The sequence below is a fragment of the Rhopalosiphum padi genome, chromosome 4, assembly GCF_020882245.1.
Source record: "Rhopalosiphum padi isolate XX-2018 chromosome 4, ASM2088224v1, whole genome shotgun sequence".
Taxonomy (NCBI): Eukaryota; Metazoa; Arthropoda; class Insecta; order Hemiptera; family Aphididae; genus Rhopalosiphum; species Rhopalosiphum padi.
This window is the reverse complement of record NC_083600.1, coordinates 28,604,285-28,626,154: the sequence shown is the minus strand read 5'-3', so window position 1 is coordinate 28,626,154 and position 21,870 is coordinate 28,604,285. Positions and strand designations below refer to the sequence as shown.

Below are 21,870 nucleotides of genomic sequence, written 5' to 3'. Positions count from 1 at the left end.
TGTATAATGTTGTTTTTACTTTTTTGGTATCTACAGATATATATATATATATATATGAAATATAATAATTGTGAAGTATTACTATTTTACTTTTGTCTTAAATTGTACCACTACTATTTCTACCTTTTGTTCCACGAAACATTTGTTCCATTATTGTTATCAAACTTTTGATTCCATTTTATTCATGGAAACTGATAGGGGTTATCTGTAGTTGTCGAAGGAAAAATATTAGAAAGTGGACAAGAAGTATTCTATCTAATTTCGATTTAGCAATTTGCGCTGCAGCTGCTGTGTCGAAGAATGAGGGCCAGGAATATATCTTCTCATTGAAGGTTATTTTCATAGTTGCCTATTGACTTTCATTTGTCTACACTTCACTATTTAGACTGGTAAAAGTATCGTTTATCAACCAACACTGATTCAACAGATTTTATTAGTTAGGTAAGATATTTTTTTTTAATATTTATTATTAACATTAAATATATTGTCTTATCTGTTAATATTTTTGTGGATTCTATTTTAATGGTTGAACTTAGAATTATCTCTCATTGATTGTAATTTAATGATAAAACTAAATAACAATACAATAGTACAATTGGTTTAAATGTATAGGTTGTATATTTTTAGGATTATTAACTGTATTAAATGTTGATTTTAGTCTTAGAGATTTATTTATACAGGTATAAATAACATTAATATTGGAAGAAAGAAAATAATATTAATGGTAAATATGATTAATGAAATAGTTCTAAATCACAGCAATGTAGGTTCCTATAAAATAAAAATTATATATGATTGTGTTGTCCATACATTGTAATATTTATTTCTAATGATAAAATACAATAGGTCCCTATTATTTTTATAGAATGGTATTAAAAATTATGTATGATAAACGTTTTTTGTTTGTTTTGTATACATTTTATTACAATGTATTAAAAATAAAACACTCGAGGGTGTGTCTAATTAATTATCTGATCATAAGGTGATTTTTATTTTGTAATTGATTAATAGGTCTTGACCTAAATTTTTATTTATTTATATTATAACCAATAATCATAAATTAGATACTATATTATTTAATATTATTTTGCATAGAATTATTTTACTTAAATTATTATTATGAATTGTTATACCACTTATACCTAGTTAATTTATAAATAAAATAAACAATATTGATGTCTGATGATAATATTATTAGACTGAGAAATGTGGAATGTATTTGGTAATTTATGTTTTTGTCAGTGATGCCTATTTTCTAAATAATATGTGATGCTGAGGATATTTCTGAGAATCCACTTACCATTAACATATAGCTGAACTTAGTTGAAGAATATAAAACACTGGATGAAAATCATCCCCACCTTATCTACTTGGTAGTTGGTACCACAAAATACATCAATATATCACAAATATTCAATTAGAGGGTCACATATTATATATTGTCAATTTATTTGTTAATTTTTGGGTGTTGTCTAGTAATGATTTGTCTATTGATTAAAAAGAAATTTGTTTGACACTAGTAGAAAAAATATTGAAACTTTTCTAAGGTGGTTACTTAAAGAAAATTTAATCTGTAGTTGATATTCTGGGAGTCAAAAGTAAAAATTTTCCCATATTTTTAAATATGATTATGGAAAGAAAAATAATTTGGGGAAATTTGAAGTTTCTGCGCAAACCAAGTTTTCAACAAAATTGATTATATTTGTACCGAACTCAAAAATGAATATCTGTAAATACTGAATTTTCTACACATATTCATATTATCAATTACTGGACATGAAATAATTATCAAAATGTTACTGCTTTTCTGTGTTATTTAAAGATATTTTAAATTGTTTATTCAATTAATAATCGTTTATATTAATTATTAATTAAGGGCAATATTTATGTATGTATAAGTGATCTACTGTTTAGCCTGTTAAGTTTATTGCAATAAAGATTCTGAAATTTAATACATATTTTACACCCTAGTATGTGCATGGTGCATCACCAAATATTTTATACATTTTGCATTTTAAGAGGGACTTGTATAGGAATTTGTTAGCTCACAAAAAACAATTTTTTTTTTTTGTTTGTTACAAAGGATTAGTATGATAGAATTAGCTAATTAATTATAAAATGACTCATTATAGTCATTAAATTTTATTTAAAATTGTTTTATACTATACCTAATGAGTAATTTTATAATAAATAATCATTAATTACCTAATATTATACTATTCAACATCTAACAAATTTTGAATTTTTTGCTAAAGCAATATATTATGGTCCATAGAATAGTTACTATTGGTATCTGACATCACTATTAGAAACAGAAAAATATTTGAATGTTGAGGTTAGTTTTTGGTAGTAGATTGGATCTAGTTAGTACTTTGCTTTTCCTGCATTTTTAAAATATATATATGTATCAAATTTTTAAAAAAATTTGATTTTCACTGATAAAAAAAAAATATTGAAACTGTAATACAAAGTTTTTCATAACCTGTTTTTATAGTTATTAAAAAATATCCATAAGTTAGAACTTTAAAAAAATTTGTCAAAATCATTAATACATTCTAATAATTTTATATTTAATGATTCATAAAATATTTAATTTTAATACCCGAGGACCGAACATTTAATGATTGCTACTGTACCAAGTTATCATAATTTAGATTCTATGGACGCCAAGGTTAGGAATTTACAATAACGTGTATGTTTTTTTTAAATAGAATTAGTTAAAAAGTTGTATATTTATCTGTCTGTCTTATCAGTTATCACTCTTATCTCAAGACTATTATTAAACACAAAGCGATTTATATGATTAAAATACTTTATTAAGTCTGTAAAAATAACTTGAAGAAACCATATTTACTGAATTTTAAATTTTACTTTGGAAACAAAATTTTTATCAAAAGAAATTGAAAAAAAAACGTGTTTAAAATGTTTACTTTTAATTTCTCCTCTTCGATGAACACGTGTGCTTTTATATATACTAAAAGTAATGATTTCAGCATTAAACATATTTTCTTTGTTAATAATTTTAAATTTGTATCTATTATGATAGAATTTTAATGTTATTAAATTAATCAGAAATAAATTCTGGGTTCATGAAATCATTCATTAAATTTTGCCGATTTTGTTGTTGTATAATATAATAATTAATATTACCTATATGAATACACCATACACCGACACCACTGAAGGTGATCATATAATTTGATAGCCTCCTTTGCATCTTTTAATAAGATGGCAGATATTATAGATTCTGTAATTTGAAATATTTAAGTAATAATAATAATTTATTCATATATTGGTTTGGTTGCCATCATGGACATAGGTAGGAAATATTTTCGGAGGGTGTTTTTGTCTAAATCTATATTAATATTATAAAATTATGAATAATTTATTGGTATGTATTAAATAATACAATTGTTTTATTTAATTTCGGTGGGTGTTTGAACACCCAAAACCCCCCTTACCTACGCCCATGGTTGCCATGTAAATTATATGATGTGAAAAATAAAATAATGTACAAAACATTTTTTGTACATGAGAGATATAATTTAATAATCTTGTGTTTTCTGTTTGTGAGTAGAATCGAAAATCGATTATATGGAATTTTAAAAGTTACTCGAGGAAGCTTTTATTTATTTTATTGATAAAAAGACTTTCAATTTATTTCAATGAAAAATTGATTCCAGATTCTATGTATTACACTTAGGTGTGGTCTTAAAATTTCAATAACTGTGTGACATCATATCAAAATAGTTATTTCAAATCAATGATAAAAATAATAAATTACGGTCCAACAAAAAACTTGAAAATTTAATATGAGGTTCTTTATAAGTTTTTTTTTTGCAATTTAAAAATACATAGTAATAGGTTTTTTATAAGTATTTGAAGTTTAGAATGTCTGTCAAAATCACGAAAATTGCAAACTATTTTGTTGCAAAAAAATTATAAATTTTCAATTATTACAGCTAAGAATTTTCTATTTCCATATTTTAAAATGAACTATTTTTTGGAGTATTTCGATGTATAAAATATATTTACGACTTTACAAGTAGCATAATATGACTTATGAGTTATAACTTAAAATTTAAAAAAAAAAACAACTATAACATAAACTATTCTTTCAAAATTTAATTTAAGATTCTAAGCGGAATGTGATAAATATATTAATTATACACTGATATGTTTTTTGTATGATACATTTTTTTTTTGCTGGATAAAAGAACTTAAAAATGTTATATTTTTTGTAAGTTGTTATCATAGCTTTTTAAAAATAAAAAAGATACATAAATATTTTATATTATTAAAATAATTATAATCTAATAAATATATAATCTTATTTTAAAAGTATTCTTAATTAGTACAATTTATTGCACAATAGAACAATGTAATCTAATTTATACATTTTATATTATTAGCTAGAAATATTTAAACAATTAACAAAAACTTATTATATTCTTGAATATAGGTATTTACTATTTACAATTCAAAAGTTAAGCTTAAACGTAAACAAAAAAATCTAATATTTTTGTTATTGTCTACAGTTATAATTAATTGTAAACACTAAACAATGGTTATTAAAATTCGTATTTATTACAAAAATTCAAAAGACAAAATTTTACATTTTGAATGGAGTGGCGTAGGTATTGATCTTACAATGTGTCTTTCGGAAAGTAAATCTCGTTGGTAGTTTAGGTCATAAAAGTACAAAATGTCCAGTATTTTTCTTAATAATTGAAAAAGAAAAAAAATAATTAGGATTTTAAGTATATGAAATTTAAATTTTGATTAAATTCGTAAAAATCATGGAAATTTGCAACAGAATATAATTTTGAAGTTAAAATGTTCAATTTTTGTGACTAAGGATTGAACATTTAATACAAGGTTACTTACGTAGTTCATACTGTAATCAAAAAAAATCTAAAAATGTTTAAAAATACAACTTTTTGTCTTATTAACTTTAATTCTAGACGAAATTAAATATTTAAACGAAATATAACGGTTTTAGTGTAATCTTTATATCTTTATAGTTTGCCATAACAGTTCATATTATTTCATTGGTTTAATTATACATCAATTTAACTCTTCTTTATTTAATGTATGTTAATTATAGTTTATTTATTGAAATTAAACGAATACGAATGTTTGATAGTATGAGTACTCGAAGAATTAATTTAAAACAAATTGTTATTAATATAAATGAAAAATAATCTGATTACTGTTTCTGCACTGTTGTAGGTATCGATACCTCGTTGTTGAGTAGGTTATTGTACGGATGATTTTTAAGTAATTCATTACATACGGATACGGGATAACGACTGATCGGGGATATGTCTATCACCCTATATTTCTAAGAATATTATGTCATAAATCTATATTGATATTATCTAATTATAATATTAGTTGAAACTATTTTTTTCCAAAATCAAATATACTATGATGTAATAAATTAATTATTTAATAACTGTTATTATTTTCTAAGTCAAATCCGATATAGCATAAATAACGGTGTAAATTTATTTGTGATATAAATAGCTAAAAATGAATCTAAATATATTTAGATTTTTATTGTATCATGTAAATAATATAAGTGGTCTCGAAAAATGTTGTATCTTTATGAATAATATTTTTAGAATTATAACCAAATAACTAAAATTATTATATATTTTTTAAATAAATAGTTTCGCCGAAATTTGAACCATGTATTTTTAATATTTTCAAATCACTTTAAGCAACTTTTATTAACAGTATTTTGACTTATAAGCATAAATATTATTATCAATATTTAAGCAACAAATAGCTTGAAATTCGTCCGAATATTTTAAATCTCATTCTGTTTTTGTATGGAAAATTATTATTTAAATCACTATGAAATGTTTCAAGTTTATAAGCATTTGAGCTTTAAACATTTATAAAAAATTATTTTAATTATAATTAGCATTCGCTTAACTTTTTTTTAAATTTTATTGATATTAAGTATTAACGTATGGAAAATTTTGTTTTAAATTTTCAAATTTAAAAAAAGTAGACGATAAAAATATCTTATCTTATCGCTTGTGTTTATGCCCTTAGGCTCACATAAGTTAGTATTCTGGCCAATGAAAGAACGCACTCGTTTCTCGCATGTATAAACTCATGGTAGCAAACAATGTTATCCGACGCCAATATAACGTTGGCATATACATATAGGTAGGTATATGTAATTGGTGGTTGGTGCGCGAGTATCGAGTAGTAAGTTTGGAGTGTTGGGAAATATTTTGGTCGTCGCCCAGGTACATGCTCTCTCTTAGGCTGTAGTATATTAAAGACATCTTCAGTTTTAAATTAAAACAAATAAATAATTTCTGCTTCATCGAAAACTGGTTTTTCGTAATCTCTGTTTTCCCCAATTTTTTTTTTTTGGTTTCAGATTTTTTTTTAAATATTCTATATATTTTATTTATTATCTCGGCCTGTGAAGCTTTATCGCCTTATAGTATCAACTATATATCTAGTTGATTTCAGATACTGTTTAATATCGAAGTTTTATTTTTCTACAATTTAAAGGTGTATAGATACAATACAACATATTATATAGTTATAATTAAACCAAAACATTCATCGCTTGGAATTTAAAATCCTGAAAACAGAATGATAATAACAAGCTTTTTACTGAATTGATCAAAAATAAATTCAAGAAATCAAATATTGTTATTATTTTTATATTATTATTATTTTTTGAAATAGATGATTCAAAAATATCCATAGTACCTTCACGAATATTACTAGTTAGGCATATTTTTATTGTTTACGTAGTTACGCTAATAGTTTTTTCTATAATAATTTTAAAAACTAATTATTAAGTTATTAATTATAAGATATAATTATTACATTATGACAGTTAGTATGTTTCTTAATATTTTTTTTGAACTACGAGTATATTCTCTCCTGAAGTTTTACGCATTTCAGGTTATTATCCTATATAAATAACAAATTATGTATTTAACAATTTCCTTTATTAAGAACCATTAAGTAGTTATGTATACTATTAAATATTTTAACTATTAGATTAATGGTGTTACTGGTCGCACTACTAACACTTAAAATTATGCAATGGCTATAAAATGTATAAAATTTTTGATAGGTACTTTCGAAACATTTATAATATGTATATATTTACTCCTCAATTTGTTTCTGAATTTTTTTTTTAATCTCTAAATTATACGAGTATAATAACTGGTATTTATTAACTGCACAAAGCACAATGCAATTTAGTATAATGTTTAGGATGAAATCAATGATCGCCGATCGGTGGGGCAAAGTTAATTTTCGATATTTTATGTTAAGACATATATTAATTATGTACAATATGTCCTGCAGACTCCTCTAAAATTAATTAATTTAATTAATATTAAAAAAAAATCTATCATTAATGTTTTATTAAATTATTCAGTAATGAAAATAAATACTATTATTAAGTATAAAATTATTGTAGTATTGTTCATTTAATGTTCAATTATTGAATCAAATATTTTCAATTTAAATACATTTCTGGTATATTTTTATTTGTGAATATGACTATGTCATATATAGTAACGCATAAGCACGTACTCAATATTAGATAATTTTGTTAAAACACATGAAGTACTTAAAAATATTACAAAAAGTAAATGCCTATTATAAGCGTTTAATAATAATTTAAAAAAATTTTCTATTTACTCAATTTAGTAATGATAGGCGTACTCGCGTACGATGTACTTATTATATATTTAATATTTATGCACTGAAATTAATACATTTTAACTTTAATTTTACTATTTTGTGTTATATTTATATACAAAAAAACAGAAATTAATGTTTAAAAGATATAAAATATATGCAATAAAAAAAGTAAAAATATTAAATAATTTCACAAATTTTTTGGTTTAAAATTTTGTTTTTTTAACTGTGATATATTTGTCATTGGTATATATGATACATGCATATTACCAGGTAATATAGGTTAAATTGTAATTTATATAAAACCAATTTTCGACAAATTCTAAATAACCGTAGATACTTATTTTTGCAATTCAAAAATAGTTTTCGTAGGGTTTTGAAACTTTTATGTATATAATTATATTTTATATAGACACTAATAACATTTTTAAAATATTTATTTATATTAATTTTATGCGATTGCCTATTTAAAGCTTATACAGTATTGCTATAATATTTATATGATAATAAGCTGATGGACCGTCTTCGTTCAGAATCATTGTTCGTATATTATATTATTATGCCGTTATTTATCATTGAATTCAAATTTAACACTACATTCAATCCATTACAGTGACCTACTCAATGATGAAGTATACTCGATTCCTAATAACTGTACAATTTGGCGGTTACCTACTTTCCCCCTTTTTAATTTTAATAATAAGGCTTAAAAATGCAATACTAACTGCCACTATTTACTAGAATAAAAATTAAAACTAGCGTAAAGCCAGATAACATTTTTATGAAAGTTTAAAATTTATACATTTTGATGATATTGAATATTTATTTTAAACTTTACTCTTTAAACGATTTGTTATTTTCTTTTCTTTTAAAAATATTAATCGTAAAAACTTGAAATGTTCCACTTTTACTTAAACTATAATGTTATATTACACAATTACATTTTCAAAATATTTTAACTAATTTTAAGCTTATATAGTTATATTGTGTACAAAATTATAATTTAAAAGATTAAAAAATACTTAGACTATTTATAATGTAGAATGCTAGATATAATTAAATTATATACTAGCTCATGTCGATTTCCCAAGTGCTCTATTACCACACACTCTTTGTCCATATTTTAATCAACGCAATTTATGTTGCTTTCACTATAGGCAATTTGACGTAATAACATAATATTTTTTCATTGCGTTTTATGTTGAAATATCTAGCATATTTTTTTATTTATGACCATTTCTCTGGTATTAATGACTCATAAGCTTAATAAAATACAGGTACTTACTAGAGCACAAGATACAAAAAAAAAAAAATATTAATATTTTATTTTATTTTAAAGAATTTGTAATTCTAAGAAAAATAGTTTATGTTAACTTTTCTAGTTGTGTAATGAGTTATAGGGAATTTAAGTCTATCTTGTATTAGCTGGTGTAAAGTTGCTTGCTTTACACAATAATTTACCTATATCTTTAAATTATATTTTCGATTTTTTGTTGTATATAATATATGATGTGTTATTCTAAACTGAAGGCGTTGATGAAATTTTTGTTTAGTGTTTAGTTTTTCTAAAATATTTAAAGTCCTGTAACTTTCATATTACTGCGATGTAGTGATTATAGGCGCGTTTTATTCCTTAGTATTTTTAATATATAAAAAATAATTATTTTTATATTTCATTTTTGATATTTCTATAAATCTATAATCTTTACCACACTAAAAATACAATTATTATATGTAAATTAAACATCAAACGTGAAATTATTAGGTTGGTAAATTAATGTGTATGTAATATTTCTTATGTTGTGTGCTGTGCTCCTTTGTGAACAAATTTCGATTTACTGAAGTGCTTGTAGAAATTATAATGATAAATGTATGATATATTTAAATATTTCGTATACCTATATTTATTTAATACGATAATGAATATAAGTAACCTTGTAACAAAATGTCTTGTTTTTTTCTAAAACTACATTCAATGCATGTTTTTATAAGTGGGTTAAATATGTATTGGAATATACTTATATACATAGTACCTACTAATTAAGTTATATAATTATTTATATAGTAAATGAATTATTCACCTGAAATATTTTCGCAGTTTCTATATTTTATGGACTATGGTAGCTAAATAGACTATTCATTATTTTTTCCTTTTATAATTTAAGATGTTGATCTCCTTAGAATGTATAATGTTATTTTTAGATTTTGAATGAATTGTGATTAATGGTTATACAATGTTGTGGATTTTTTTCTCGTATTTGACGACACTTTTTTGAGCAGAAAATATATTTAAATATTTAACTTTAAATGTTATAGACATTGGGTTACAGGTATTATTGGTATCTATCAAATTTGATCTAAATGGTACTTTGGGAGTCTAAAGTAGAAATCCAATGCTTTCTTTGTTAAAAATAATGACATTATTCATTTTTGTACATGAATATTAGTCATTACCCTAAATTATGTTTTGTTTTTGTATAGCGTATTCTAATTACTTCTCAATACATTGTATGCATTTATCAGATTTATCTGATGTACTTTAAATGCACCTTTTCATCCATATTTAAACATTCAATTACATTTTTGAAATTATACAATAGTCAATAACCCCGGTTGCGAAAGCATGATTAAATACAAATTTAATATTATAGTTGTCAAAAAGTAATTATTTTGTAATTTACGGCTATCATCTATAAAGGATACCTTGGTAATAAATAATAATACATATGAATGTATAATAATAGTATATAATTTACAAAATAAAAACACTATGTCATCTTTATTTTTGTATCGAAAATAGCTTTTATTGAGACTTTGTAGTAATTTTATGTATCTTAGATAGTAGTTACTATTATTTATTAATAACTTATCTGACAACATAAGAATTGGTTTTTTTTTTAATTATCTCACTAAATTATGATATTAGTATTATATTTTAATAATATAGTATGGGGTATGTGTCAGTTATAAAAAATGTTCATTAGGGAAGGGAAGTATCCATATGACACTCATATAGTCATATCCCTCTATGGAATGACGTCACTGATTTTCTATACATAATAAAATGTTTAGAATATTTAAAGTTATTTTTATCATGAACATTGAACAATAATTCATATCATTCTTCAATACGTCGGTATATTGACCACAGGTAATATAGAATATTTATAGAATCTTTATTGACCATGAAGCGATGAAGCACAGAATAATTCTGTGCATGAAGACTAGAATAAGGAGACTAAAATCCGCTTCTAATAACGTCCCGAAATGAGTCGCACGATTTAATGGCTATAGGTGGCGCGAATCTAGGGAAAAAAAGCCCCGTACCAACTAAATACATCCATCGTTATTTTATTATGTTTTACATAATTAAAGGTAATCATTACATTTTTACATTTAACTATGTAACTTCTTTTATTCTTTAACACTTTAACATATCTATAAGTATAGCTGCAATCTTCATTTAACATTGTCGATAATTAAATTGTCATTTATACCTACATAATTTAAAAAAAAAATTGAGGATAAAAATTTAAAAAAATTAAAAAAATTAAATTTTTTAAATTTGTTTAAATTAGATACAAATGACAATTATTTTAAATTTTTACCCTTAAACATTTTTTAAATGATGTAGGTACAAATGATAAATGACAATTATCGACAATGTTAAATGCAAATTGCGACTATACTTTTAGATATGTTAAAGAATTGTTACATAGATAAATGTAAATAATGTAATGATTATATTTATTTATGTAAATCATAATAAAATAACGAATAATGTATTTAGTTTGTACGGGGCTTTTTTTCCGAGTACCGGCGGCATGGAGTAAGCTATAGGCTTGCTACTTTAATCCGCGTAGTATAGTGATTATTAATGTTTTTTGCGTCTTTTGTAAAATACATGCATTTTTTCAAACCATGACACATAATAAATTGTATAGCTTGTAAAATTACGCATTCATACATGTACATATGTGTGTATATTTCATGTGTACTCTGCGTAGAAGTAAGTATCAGATCTATTATTCAGTTCCCGACATCCGTAAGAGATTATAGAGTATAGACTACTATAGAGACTTCTAAGTATTTAAGTAACGCACTGCATCGCACAGGGTACAAGGTGTTAATCTGTTAGTGAACAATATCGATAGTGATAAACGATGATAAAGGATTGACTACTTATATAATAATAGGATTGTTTATATAATAATAAAAAAATGTTAATGAACTATATACAGTATGAACATGTATAAATGCGTAATTTTACGAGCTATACAATTTATTATGTGTCATACTGTCATGGTTTAAAATAATGAATATATTTTACAAAAAAACGCAAAAAACATGAATAATCCTTATACTAAGCGGGTTAAAGTATAGCAACTCTAGCTTACAGAACGCCACCTATGGCCGTTAAATCGTGCGACTCATTTCGTGACGTTATCAGAAGCGGAATTTGGTCTCCTTATTCTAGTCTTCGTAGTATTGACTTATTAGTTAAGTGATAATAGATAACTAATAACAATATATTTTTATGCGATATAAAACACGGAACAACCTACTGAATTAAAATATTACTTACGCAATAATAAAAATATATTAAAATATAAACTGGGTAACTTAGAATTTAAATATAGCTCCACCACGTCTTATTTGATAAAAAAATTAGTTTTTCCATATACATACTCATAATTTAAATTTAATACATTTTTTACAGTATTTAAAGAGAAGGTACCCTCATAAGTTATAAGTTTTCCGATTGTTTTAACTTATTTTTTCATTTCCATTTTCTGTTACAATATTTTTTTTTTAAATAATAAATTGATGTTTTATATATATATATTGTTTGTGTTATGAACGTCGAATGACCCGCTTTTTGATGAAATTTCGAGGAACGATCCTTACGATTTTTTTTTTATGTAGTATAGGTTCTACTGAATATTAATGTATTTTAATCTAAATTTAAAATAACCTTAAAGTAGATGTTTACATATTTTCATATCGTCTTAAATACACATCGAGACAGCTCGAGTGAATATGATCCTAGATAAATAGTCTGCAATCATTATATTAAAACACACTTCTAATAATCTGCCTATTCAAGTACCACATTATTTAAGTCAATAAACACATCAGATATATTTTATTTTGTTACGTATAAATTTGCTTATTACACAGGTTACTTTTATTTAAATTGAAAAAAAAACATATGTATATACATATTTATTTATGGTATTTATGCCACTTATACTTAAAACCTCTAAAAGTTTTTGTATGTTTTATTTATTAAATTATTAAATCACAACACATTAACTACCTATTGACAAATTTCAAGATATTCATTTTTAGATTTCACTATAGCTATTTATATATTTAGCTAGTATTTTTTTTAACCAATTATAGTTATAATTTTATAGTAATGGCGAAAATTGTAATTGACCCAAGCATAAAATCATTTAAAATTTTTTCACTTAAATACTTTTTAGAATAGGAGTGTTAAAATGAAGTTGCATGGAATTTACATTTAATGTAAAAATCTTGTTATTTTCTCAATAGTTGTGCTATATAAATGTAAGCAAAATACAATTTGAAAGAAATGTCAGTTAAAGCTATTTAATCTACAGTATAAACTAAAATTCTTTAAATATATTATACATGTTTTTGGGATAGATACATTTTTTTTTAGTAATTACAGTTTACAGTTTCTATGGCACCTTAACGTCGTCTATTGAATCGTGTGGCTCATATCGTATTTACTATTTATTGACTATTGTAATCATGGTGGTATTATTCACTAACCATCATGAATCTTGATCTACCGCTTACCTGCAGAAAACCCTAGAGTTGGGCCAAGTTCAATTTTTAAACACGACACAACAGACGACGTATTATAGTCGTCTTTACATTCCTTAGATTGCATACAGCAAATGATGAGTAAAATAAATACTAATTACCATTAAAAACAAAAATAAACCTGAAAAATTAGGTTATAATTTTTTTCTCATGAAATGGTTTTTTTTTTATAAGGTCGCGCGTGTTAAACGAAGATTTAATTATACGTTACAATAGAATTCTCGTTGATAATTATTTCTGTAATCTTCATTTTAAAAACATACATGATTTAGTTTCTGGTACAGTAAAGAAAGTATTAAGTAGCATGTACCGATGTACCATTTAATTTTATATTTTAGATTCTGAGCGGAAATTGCGAATGATAAATGTATTACATTTAGATTAATGTTTTTTTGCGAGTGTTTATATACGAAATATAATAAAAAATGCTTTGATATTCCTCTTTCTGATAGCGAATTGGATCTAATAAGTAATTGGTACTTCAAAGATGTTAAATTTAAAATTTAAATTTTTCAAGCGAAACCAGTTTTATGTATCTCAAAAAAAAATTTTAAGTATAGAAATATCAAAATCATACAAATTGTCAGAGTATTGTGTTGTATGAACTATGAACTATAAAGTGCTCAATTTGTATACGGCTAAGGCTTAAGAGGGATAGGTAGGTGTTACACCCGCATATATTGTCTCCGTCTTACAAGTGTACGTAACATAGCAAATTTACGCTCAGCAGATCATGTTTAGTTCCGTTAGTTTAAAAATTAGAGTGAATCGACCTATAATGAAACTTGATGGTACGAATATTATCTGTATTTATGTGTCGATTTTTTACTATAGCTTAATTTTTTAGTAAATTATGCGTCTATAATATAGCGTAAATTAAAAATGCTCATAATTCATTTTAAAACTGAATAATAGTAAAATACCAATTACATACAAACACAAATAATGTCCTTACCATCAAGTTTCATACTTGGCCAATTCATTCTTTATGTATCGATATGATAATAAATCTTCTATATTCTTAAAATTGTAAAATGTTTAATTAAAAAATATAAATGTTCATATTGCTTTTGAGCTTTAAGCATATTCTTGACGATTTAAAGTATTTAAATTTGAATAATAGTTAACAATAGTGTAAGTCTTAATACCTACCTATACATACTTACAAATTAATGCATTTTCAGATACAGTAACTTAAACAACATTTTCAAAATAAAAATAAAATTAGCTTGGTATAACTGCATTTATAATGAAAATAATTAACACTAAATATTCAGAAATAATTACCTAATAGTTCTTTTAACTGAATTATTTTACATATTTTTATCGATAATGAAATCAAGAGAAAAATAGGGAAGCAAGTGTTTTACTTGATATTAAAATATTAAATATTATATTATTGTAAATAAATAGTAGTAAATTTCTTTTAAACTGTAGTAAATGTATAATGTATTGGCTTGACTCCTATAGGCTTTCGTCTGCTCTTGTCCCTAATGAGAATAAAAGGTCTAAAACATTTAGAAATTAAGTGATGTGTAGAATCTTCTTGTACACATGTAAAATACAAGGTTTCCCGTGAGAATTTACCCATTACAATATCTCCCGAAATAATAAGAATATCATAATTTAGTTATTTTTTGAGACTCACGGGGACAATGACTAAAATTATTTCATATTCTTATTTAATGTAATGTTTTGGTAAAAAAAAGATAAAAAAAAAATTGAAGATAGCCGTTTTGTAGTTTATGTTTTGAAAATTTTAATGTTTTAACATTTTATTTTCATTAATCTCATGATATTTAATATTTTTTCTATTTTTTCTAGAATTATTTAATATAATAAGTACCAGTGTTATCAAACATAGCTCGTGCCAGTATAATAATACAAAAATATTCTCAAAACTAAAAAAAATATTAAAAATCTCAATAAATTAAAATAAAATGTTAAAACGTCAACATTTTCAGAAAAATAAACTCTACAAAATGTATTTCTTCGATTTTTTTTAAAAAAAATTAAATAAAAAAAACTTAACTTTTTTATCAAAACAATAAAATAAATTAAAATATAAAATATTTATAGTCCTTGTCCATGTGTCTAAAAAAAAAACATAATTATGATATTTTTATTATGTCAGGAGATATCGCAATAAGTAAATCCTCACGGAAGACGCTATATATTATTATTTAATAATTTAAACTTAATTATACAAAATTTTAAACTATGCTTTTATATATATATATATATACTTATTCATGTCATATACATTTATAGAAGTATTGATATACTCATTTTTAAATCAGCATTCAGCATTGATGTTTACAAGGTGATGTATTTAATATTATACATTCATTAATTATAGATAATTTATAATATATATAGACATAAATTAAGTCTTTTATAGTTTTAATTACCTATAATAATACTTTGTAATAAAGTATAATTTTTGATTCTTATTATGTTTTAGACTATTTATAGTTGTAATTTTATTTTAGAAAGTAGAATATCTTTTATTTTCAAGTATTAAAAATTATAAACTGCAATACAATTTTATGAGGAATTTAAAACTGTACTTCATTATTATTATCTTAACTTTATATGCTTCTATTTTTTTTTTTAATCTTATACATAGTTGAGTGTTTATACAAAGGATAAAATAGTTAACTAGATAATTTTTCAAAAATTCAGTGTAAAGAATTGAAATTGTAATAATTGGCTAATAATTATTTGTAGTTGTATTACTTTAAAATGTCAAATTTTAATTATTATTATTTTTTATTTTACTAAAGATATCATAGCATATTTTTTGTAAAAACAAAAAAAAACGAGTATATAATAATAATACACTTCATTATTTATAATATCAACTCGTTTTAATGATACTTGTTGAAATAATATTAAATTGAAGTTTGTGGTTAATGGTAAAGTGTGGTTTCCTGTTATGCAATTCCTAGAAAATAGTCAATTTAGATAATAATAAAAACATAAGTAGTTATGAATTACAAAACTTGTTTTAGTATTTATTATTTTAGCTGTAATAGTTTTTATAATTATTTATATAGTTTTAGTTTATAATAAAAAATGTAATTATATATATTTAAAATAAGTATAATAATATTTTAAAATTACAATAACCATTTATTTTAATTCTGTTATATTTTACAAGTTCTGAAATAATTAAAAATGTAATTTTATCTAATCAATTAAGACTGATAATTATTTAGTTAATAACTACTTATATGTATGCATTCAAGTTTCAAATAATATTTTTAATATTTGCTTTATTTATAAGGCAACATATTTATTTATTTTTATTTTTACTATTATACATTATATATAAAGTAATATAATTTATTTAGAAAATTTGTTTTTCATTTTAGTTGTACAATATGAGTGAAGAACATCACAATCACCATGCGATGGCAAATCATGATCATATTGAACATACTACCGAAAGTGGTGATTCCTGCTGTCCTGGTACTGATGTACCAACAAGCAGTGGGCAACATATGATGCATCATATGATGTCTGTAAGTTACATGAAATTATCTAAGTAATAATCATCAATTTAGGTAATTTGTGTGGTATTTTTTATTTTTTAGATGTCATTCCATTTTGGTACTAGTGAAACTGTACTGTTTGATTGGTGGACATTTTCTACAACCAGTGGTTTAGTATATTCAATGATTGGAATTTTTTTAATGGCAACATTATATGAAGGTTTAAAATATTTTAGGTAATTAGTTATTTGTTAATTTAAAATATTATACTTACATACTTATATAGCTTATTATACCTTTTTATATTTTAGAGAATATTTATTTTGGAAATCTTATAATGCTATACAGTATAGATCAGTACAAATTCCATTAGAAAAAGGACCTAATGATCCGGTTTCACAGTAAGTATTTTTAGTTTATAGATTTCTATATAGTTATTAGTAATAACCTATACATTTTTAAAAATAAATCATATTTAATAAAGTTAGTTTAAAAGTATTAATATAATATATATTAAATATTTATACACAAAATATATATTTTAGTAACTTTTAATCATATTTTTAGTATTTTATTTTAAGTTTTTACTAAAACATATTTCAACTTTCAAGAACAAGTAAAACAATTACAACATAATTATTATTACTTAAAAACTAAAACCATTATAGAAAAAATTAAATCAATATTTATCTAATACATGTTAATATTTATTAGTTAAAATAGATAGCTATTAATATTGTTTATACCTATGGTGTTGGTATGTATAATTTTAAAATAAAATAAATTGAAAACTGTAAACCAATTATTATTTTTTAATTATATAGTAGAACAACATATATTTTTATGATGATGAATTTTTGAAAAATATTAATCATTAAAATATTAAAATATATATATTGATTAAATTATTGACTATTATGAATTTTTGTTTTCTAAATCAAAGGTACACAATGCATAAGGGCATTTAAAGTTATGTAATAAGTTGATATAACAATTAGTGTTGGGCAACAATATAATATTGTGTTTTGATATTGTTCCGATTTTCCCAATATTGTATCGAATTATATTTTATAAATTTATTAATACAATTTAGTATTTGAAATTTATTATTGGTACACCAAAATAATATAAATAATATAATAATTTACATTTCCCGGGGACACGTTTACAAACTTTATCAGCTGACAAATATTATTACTTATTAGTTAATTTTTAATGGTTTATTACAATGTACTAAAGCTTAGAATCTAAAAACAAAATTTATTTCTAAAAAAAAATATTAAATTTAATATCACGATACATCATACAAATATAGAACGATATTGGTGTCAAAAATGTTTTATGATATCGATATTGTATCGAATTATCAATATCGTTGCCCATCACTATTAACAATATATTTACATTAATAAATTTATGTAATGTACTTACATTAAAAGCTTATAAGTTAACCTACACTATAATATAATATTTAATTAACTATCTACACAATAACAAATTGTATTTTACAAATTTGATTGCTAACATTTATTAAAGACATTTACTGTTAAAAATAATTTTAAATTGCAACAAAAACAAAAATAAAAAAAATAATAAGAATGAAGAATAGAATTCTTTTAACATCAATATGAGCAGAATTCAATTTCAGATTAAATAGGTATATAAAAAAATTTATGTATTTTATTTTAAAATGTTTATTTATCATTTTAACCAATGGTTGGCATTCTTTCTATATGGTTATGCATTATTTTTGAGCTTTATCTACTTTCATATTAGATGTTGAATTTTGATTTTCATAAAATTGTATTCAAGTGTTCATTATTTAAATGTGGGCAATATTATATTTTTTGTTTTTAACAACTAAAAATATTGGCTCATAAAATACAAGTGGTACCAACAAAAGTACCTAACATATTTTAGCAAAAATTCTTATACCTTTAAAATATATTTAAAAAAGACTTGAATAAAATATTTGTGGGTTATAAATTAATTACTTTCTTGGATATCACTTTTAAGAAAATTGTTGTTTTGCAATTCGATAACTTCTATTTATTAGTTGGATTTAGATTCGTAAATATCCACGAAAAAAGGGTTTTGAAAAAACAATTGGATTGATTATAAATGTTGAAGGTTTTTAATTATATTAAAAGAATCATTTTTTAAAAATTTCCTATCATAAAGTTGATTCAGATGATTCAATTTTAATTTTATTTGAAATGCATTTATATATTAATACATATCTGATAATAATTTATCTTTTCCTTGGGGTTAAATATATTAAAATTCATTCAATAAAGTTGTTATATCAGTACTAAAAAATCAAGAAAAAGAGTAGTTTTTGTTTGATAATTCTTGTACATTTTTATATTTTTAAATTCTAAAGAATAAACACAAAAATATTTTTGTTACAAAAAAATTTTCTAGCCATTAAATATAATTGAATTTGTTCCAATATAATTGTCGGGATATTTTAATTCTATATAATATTATAATTGGTTTCATTAATAAAATATTTTTTATTTTTATTTATTCATTCTGACATTATTTGTGGTTAGAATTAAATTTAAATACTAATTTTATTTCAGAATGGTTGGAAAGGTGCTTTTTAAACAACCCCTGTAAGTGTAACGAGTTTGAATTAACCTTTTAACTGCATGTGAAAATTATTTATTTTCAAACCTTTAAGAAATGTTTTGTGTAATTAACCGTTGATCTTGAGTATATTGCTTTTCAAATATTAACTATTTATTTTGTAATAAAGTTGAATTTAATAATTAATAAATAAATTGCATGCATGCATTGTGCTATGGAAAAATATTTTGAAATATCTCGCATGTAATTATATTTATTATTTAATACTTATAAAAAAAATAGATTATATATTGGATAGATTTTGTTACTATATTTATATTTAAGATTAAAACTATACATTTTATGTAACCTTTAATAGGTCTCAAAAATGTATTTTTGTGTACCCCTTTTGAACTACTTTGAGAATAAAGGGATTACACTGTTGAGAAAACTTTTTGATTTAATTTATGGAACTATTTTGTTATTTTAATAATGAAATTTGTTTTTTTTTTTAACTATTAAATTACTAAAAATTACTAAAAATTATTTCATTGTTTTTTTTTTAATATTAAATTATTAAGATAGTTCAATTTTTAAGAATCTCTCAAATTATTAACAATGCAAAAAATAAATATAAATGTCTTTAAATATTTTTTTAAGTATGCATATTTATATACATTTAACTTATTTAATAGATTTAAACACAAATTTACTAGGTGGTATAACAGAATATATTAGATTTAATCTATTTTTTTAGGGTGTTATAATAATAATAATTTTTATTTTTTTATGTTATAGTTTTGTTGATTGTTCATTTTTAATTTATTTTAAATCTATCATAATTTATTAAACAGGAATACAAAATGATTAACTGAGTATGCTCTCTCTATTTTTTTTTTATATAAACAATTTATATAAATTCTGACTTTTAAAATTTTTAAGGAACTTATAGCTATTTATGACTCAAATTTTCAAATACTTTGATATTTGAAAATTTTCTCATATAACTTGAATAGTTGAATAGAACATAGAACTACTTTTTTTGCATAAATTATTAGCAGATAGCTATTTTGAAAATATTAATCTATTTAAATCTAAATTTAAACTAGTAGTTTTTGTATTCTTTAATTTAGCATTTGTATTTGGTTTTATAGGCTTGAAATATATGAGACACAAATAATTTAAAAAAAATATATTGAAAGTATGATCCTTGAGTGTACTTACTTAAAAATTCCAAAAACTTAAGATTTGAATAAATTCACCATTATTAATGGGACGAATGGCATTAAGGGTGCTTAGTATGCCATCCTACATAGCTATTAACTAGTTATTTATTTATTGTTTGCAATAGAAAAAATGTTGAAGTATTCAGTTTTTGTTTTTAACCTGCATGATGCTAGTATAATTATTAATTTAGAATATTTTAAATTTTAAAATATTATGTAATCACTTATCAAAGTTATATATTGAAATTATTCATTGATTATATGTTTTTTTCTTTTACAGGCCCACTATGTTCAGTGTAACACATTTACTTCAAACATTCCTGCACATACTTCAAATATCTATCAGTTATTTATTGATGTTAATTTTTATGACGTATAATGTTTGGTTATGCTTAGCTGTTCTATTTGGAGCTACTTTGGGTTACTTCTTATTTGGGTGGAAAAAATCAGTTGTTGTTGATGTCACAGAACATTGCCACTAAAATAATTGTTTCATAATTAATTATGTTCTTATTTACTATAAAATGTATACAATATTATAATCCACAAATATATTTTATATGGCATACTAGCTTAGAAATGCTTTCATCAATCATTGTATTCACTGGTTTAACTAAGCAATATATTAGGTAGATACCCTGATTTTCAGGTCAATTTTATAAATTATACTTTGGTCATTTGATGATTTTCTTGATGATATATGGCCTCATAACAATATATTATCGAAAATTCCAAGATGCCTTATTTGAATTTATTAAAAACAAATGTATACTTTTATCATGTACTATTAAATCAATTTTTGTATTTTATGATTTGATTAAATCTTTATGTTTAATAAATTGTGTAACTTGATTTCTCCACTCACTCATTACATTATTATCTAATTAATCAAAATGCATTATTTAAATTTAAAAATGTAGAGTTAATAAATTAAATCTTTTTCACTCTCCCCTTAAATTCTTAATCTTGAATTTCTAAATCAGTGTTATTCTTTTTAATTATAATTCATCACTTAATTAAAATTAAAA

At 22.7% G+C, this 21,870-nt stretch overlaps 1 protein-coding gene across 4 annotated transcripts; it reads left to right on the top strand.

The window, feature by feature from the left end:
* The first annotated feature begins 213 nt into the window (after positions 1-213).
* LOC132930266 (high affinity copper uptake protein 1) lies at positions 214-21,681 on the top strand. Of its 4 annotated transcripts, none has more exons than XM_060996037.1 (6): positions 214-441; positions 16,926-17,075; positions 17,148-17,281; positions 17,357-17,446; positions 19,631-19,663; positions 21,123-21,681. In XM_060996037.1, exons 2-6 carry the CDS (start codon positions 16,935-16,937, stop codon positions 21,322-21,324), a joined length of 600 nt encoding a protein of 199 aa, XP_060852020.1. In that variant the 5' UTR covers positions 214-441; positions 16,926-16,934; the 3' UTR covers positions 21,325-21,681. The 4 variants fall into 4 exon arrangements, with proteins under 4 accessions (XP_060852020.1, XP_060852023.1, XP_060852022.1 ...); XM_060996039.1 differs by lacking the exon at positions 214-441 and adding an exon at positions 15,847-15,871; XM_060996038.1 differs by lacking the exon at positions 214-441 and adding an exon at positions 16,520-16,628.
* The last annotated feature ends 189 nt before the right edge of the window (positions 21,682-21,870 follow it).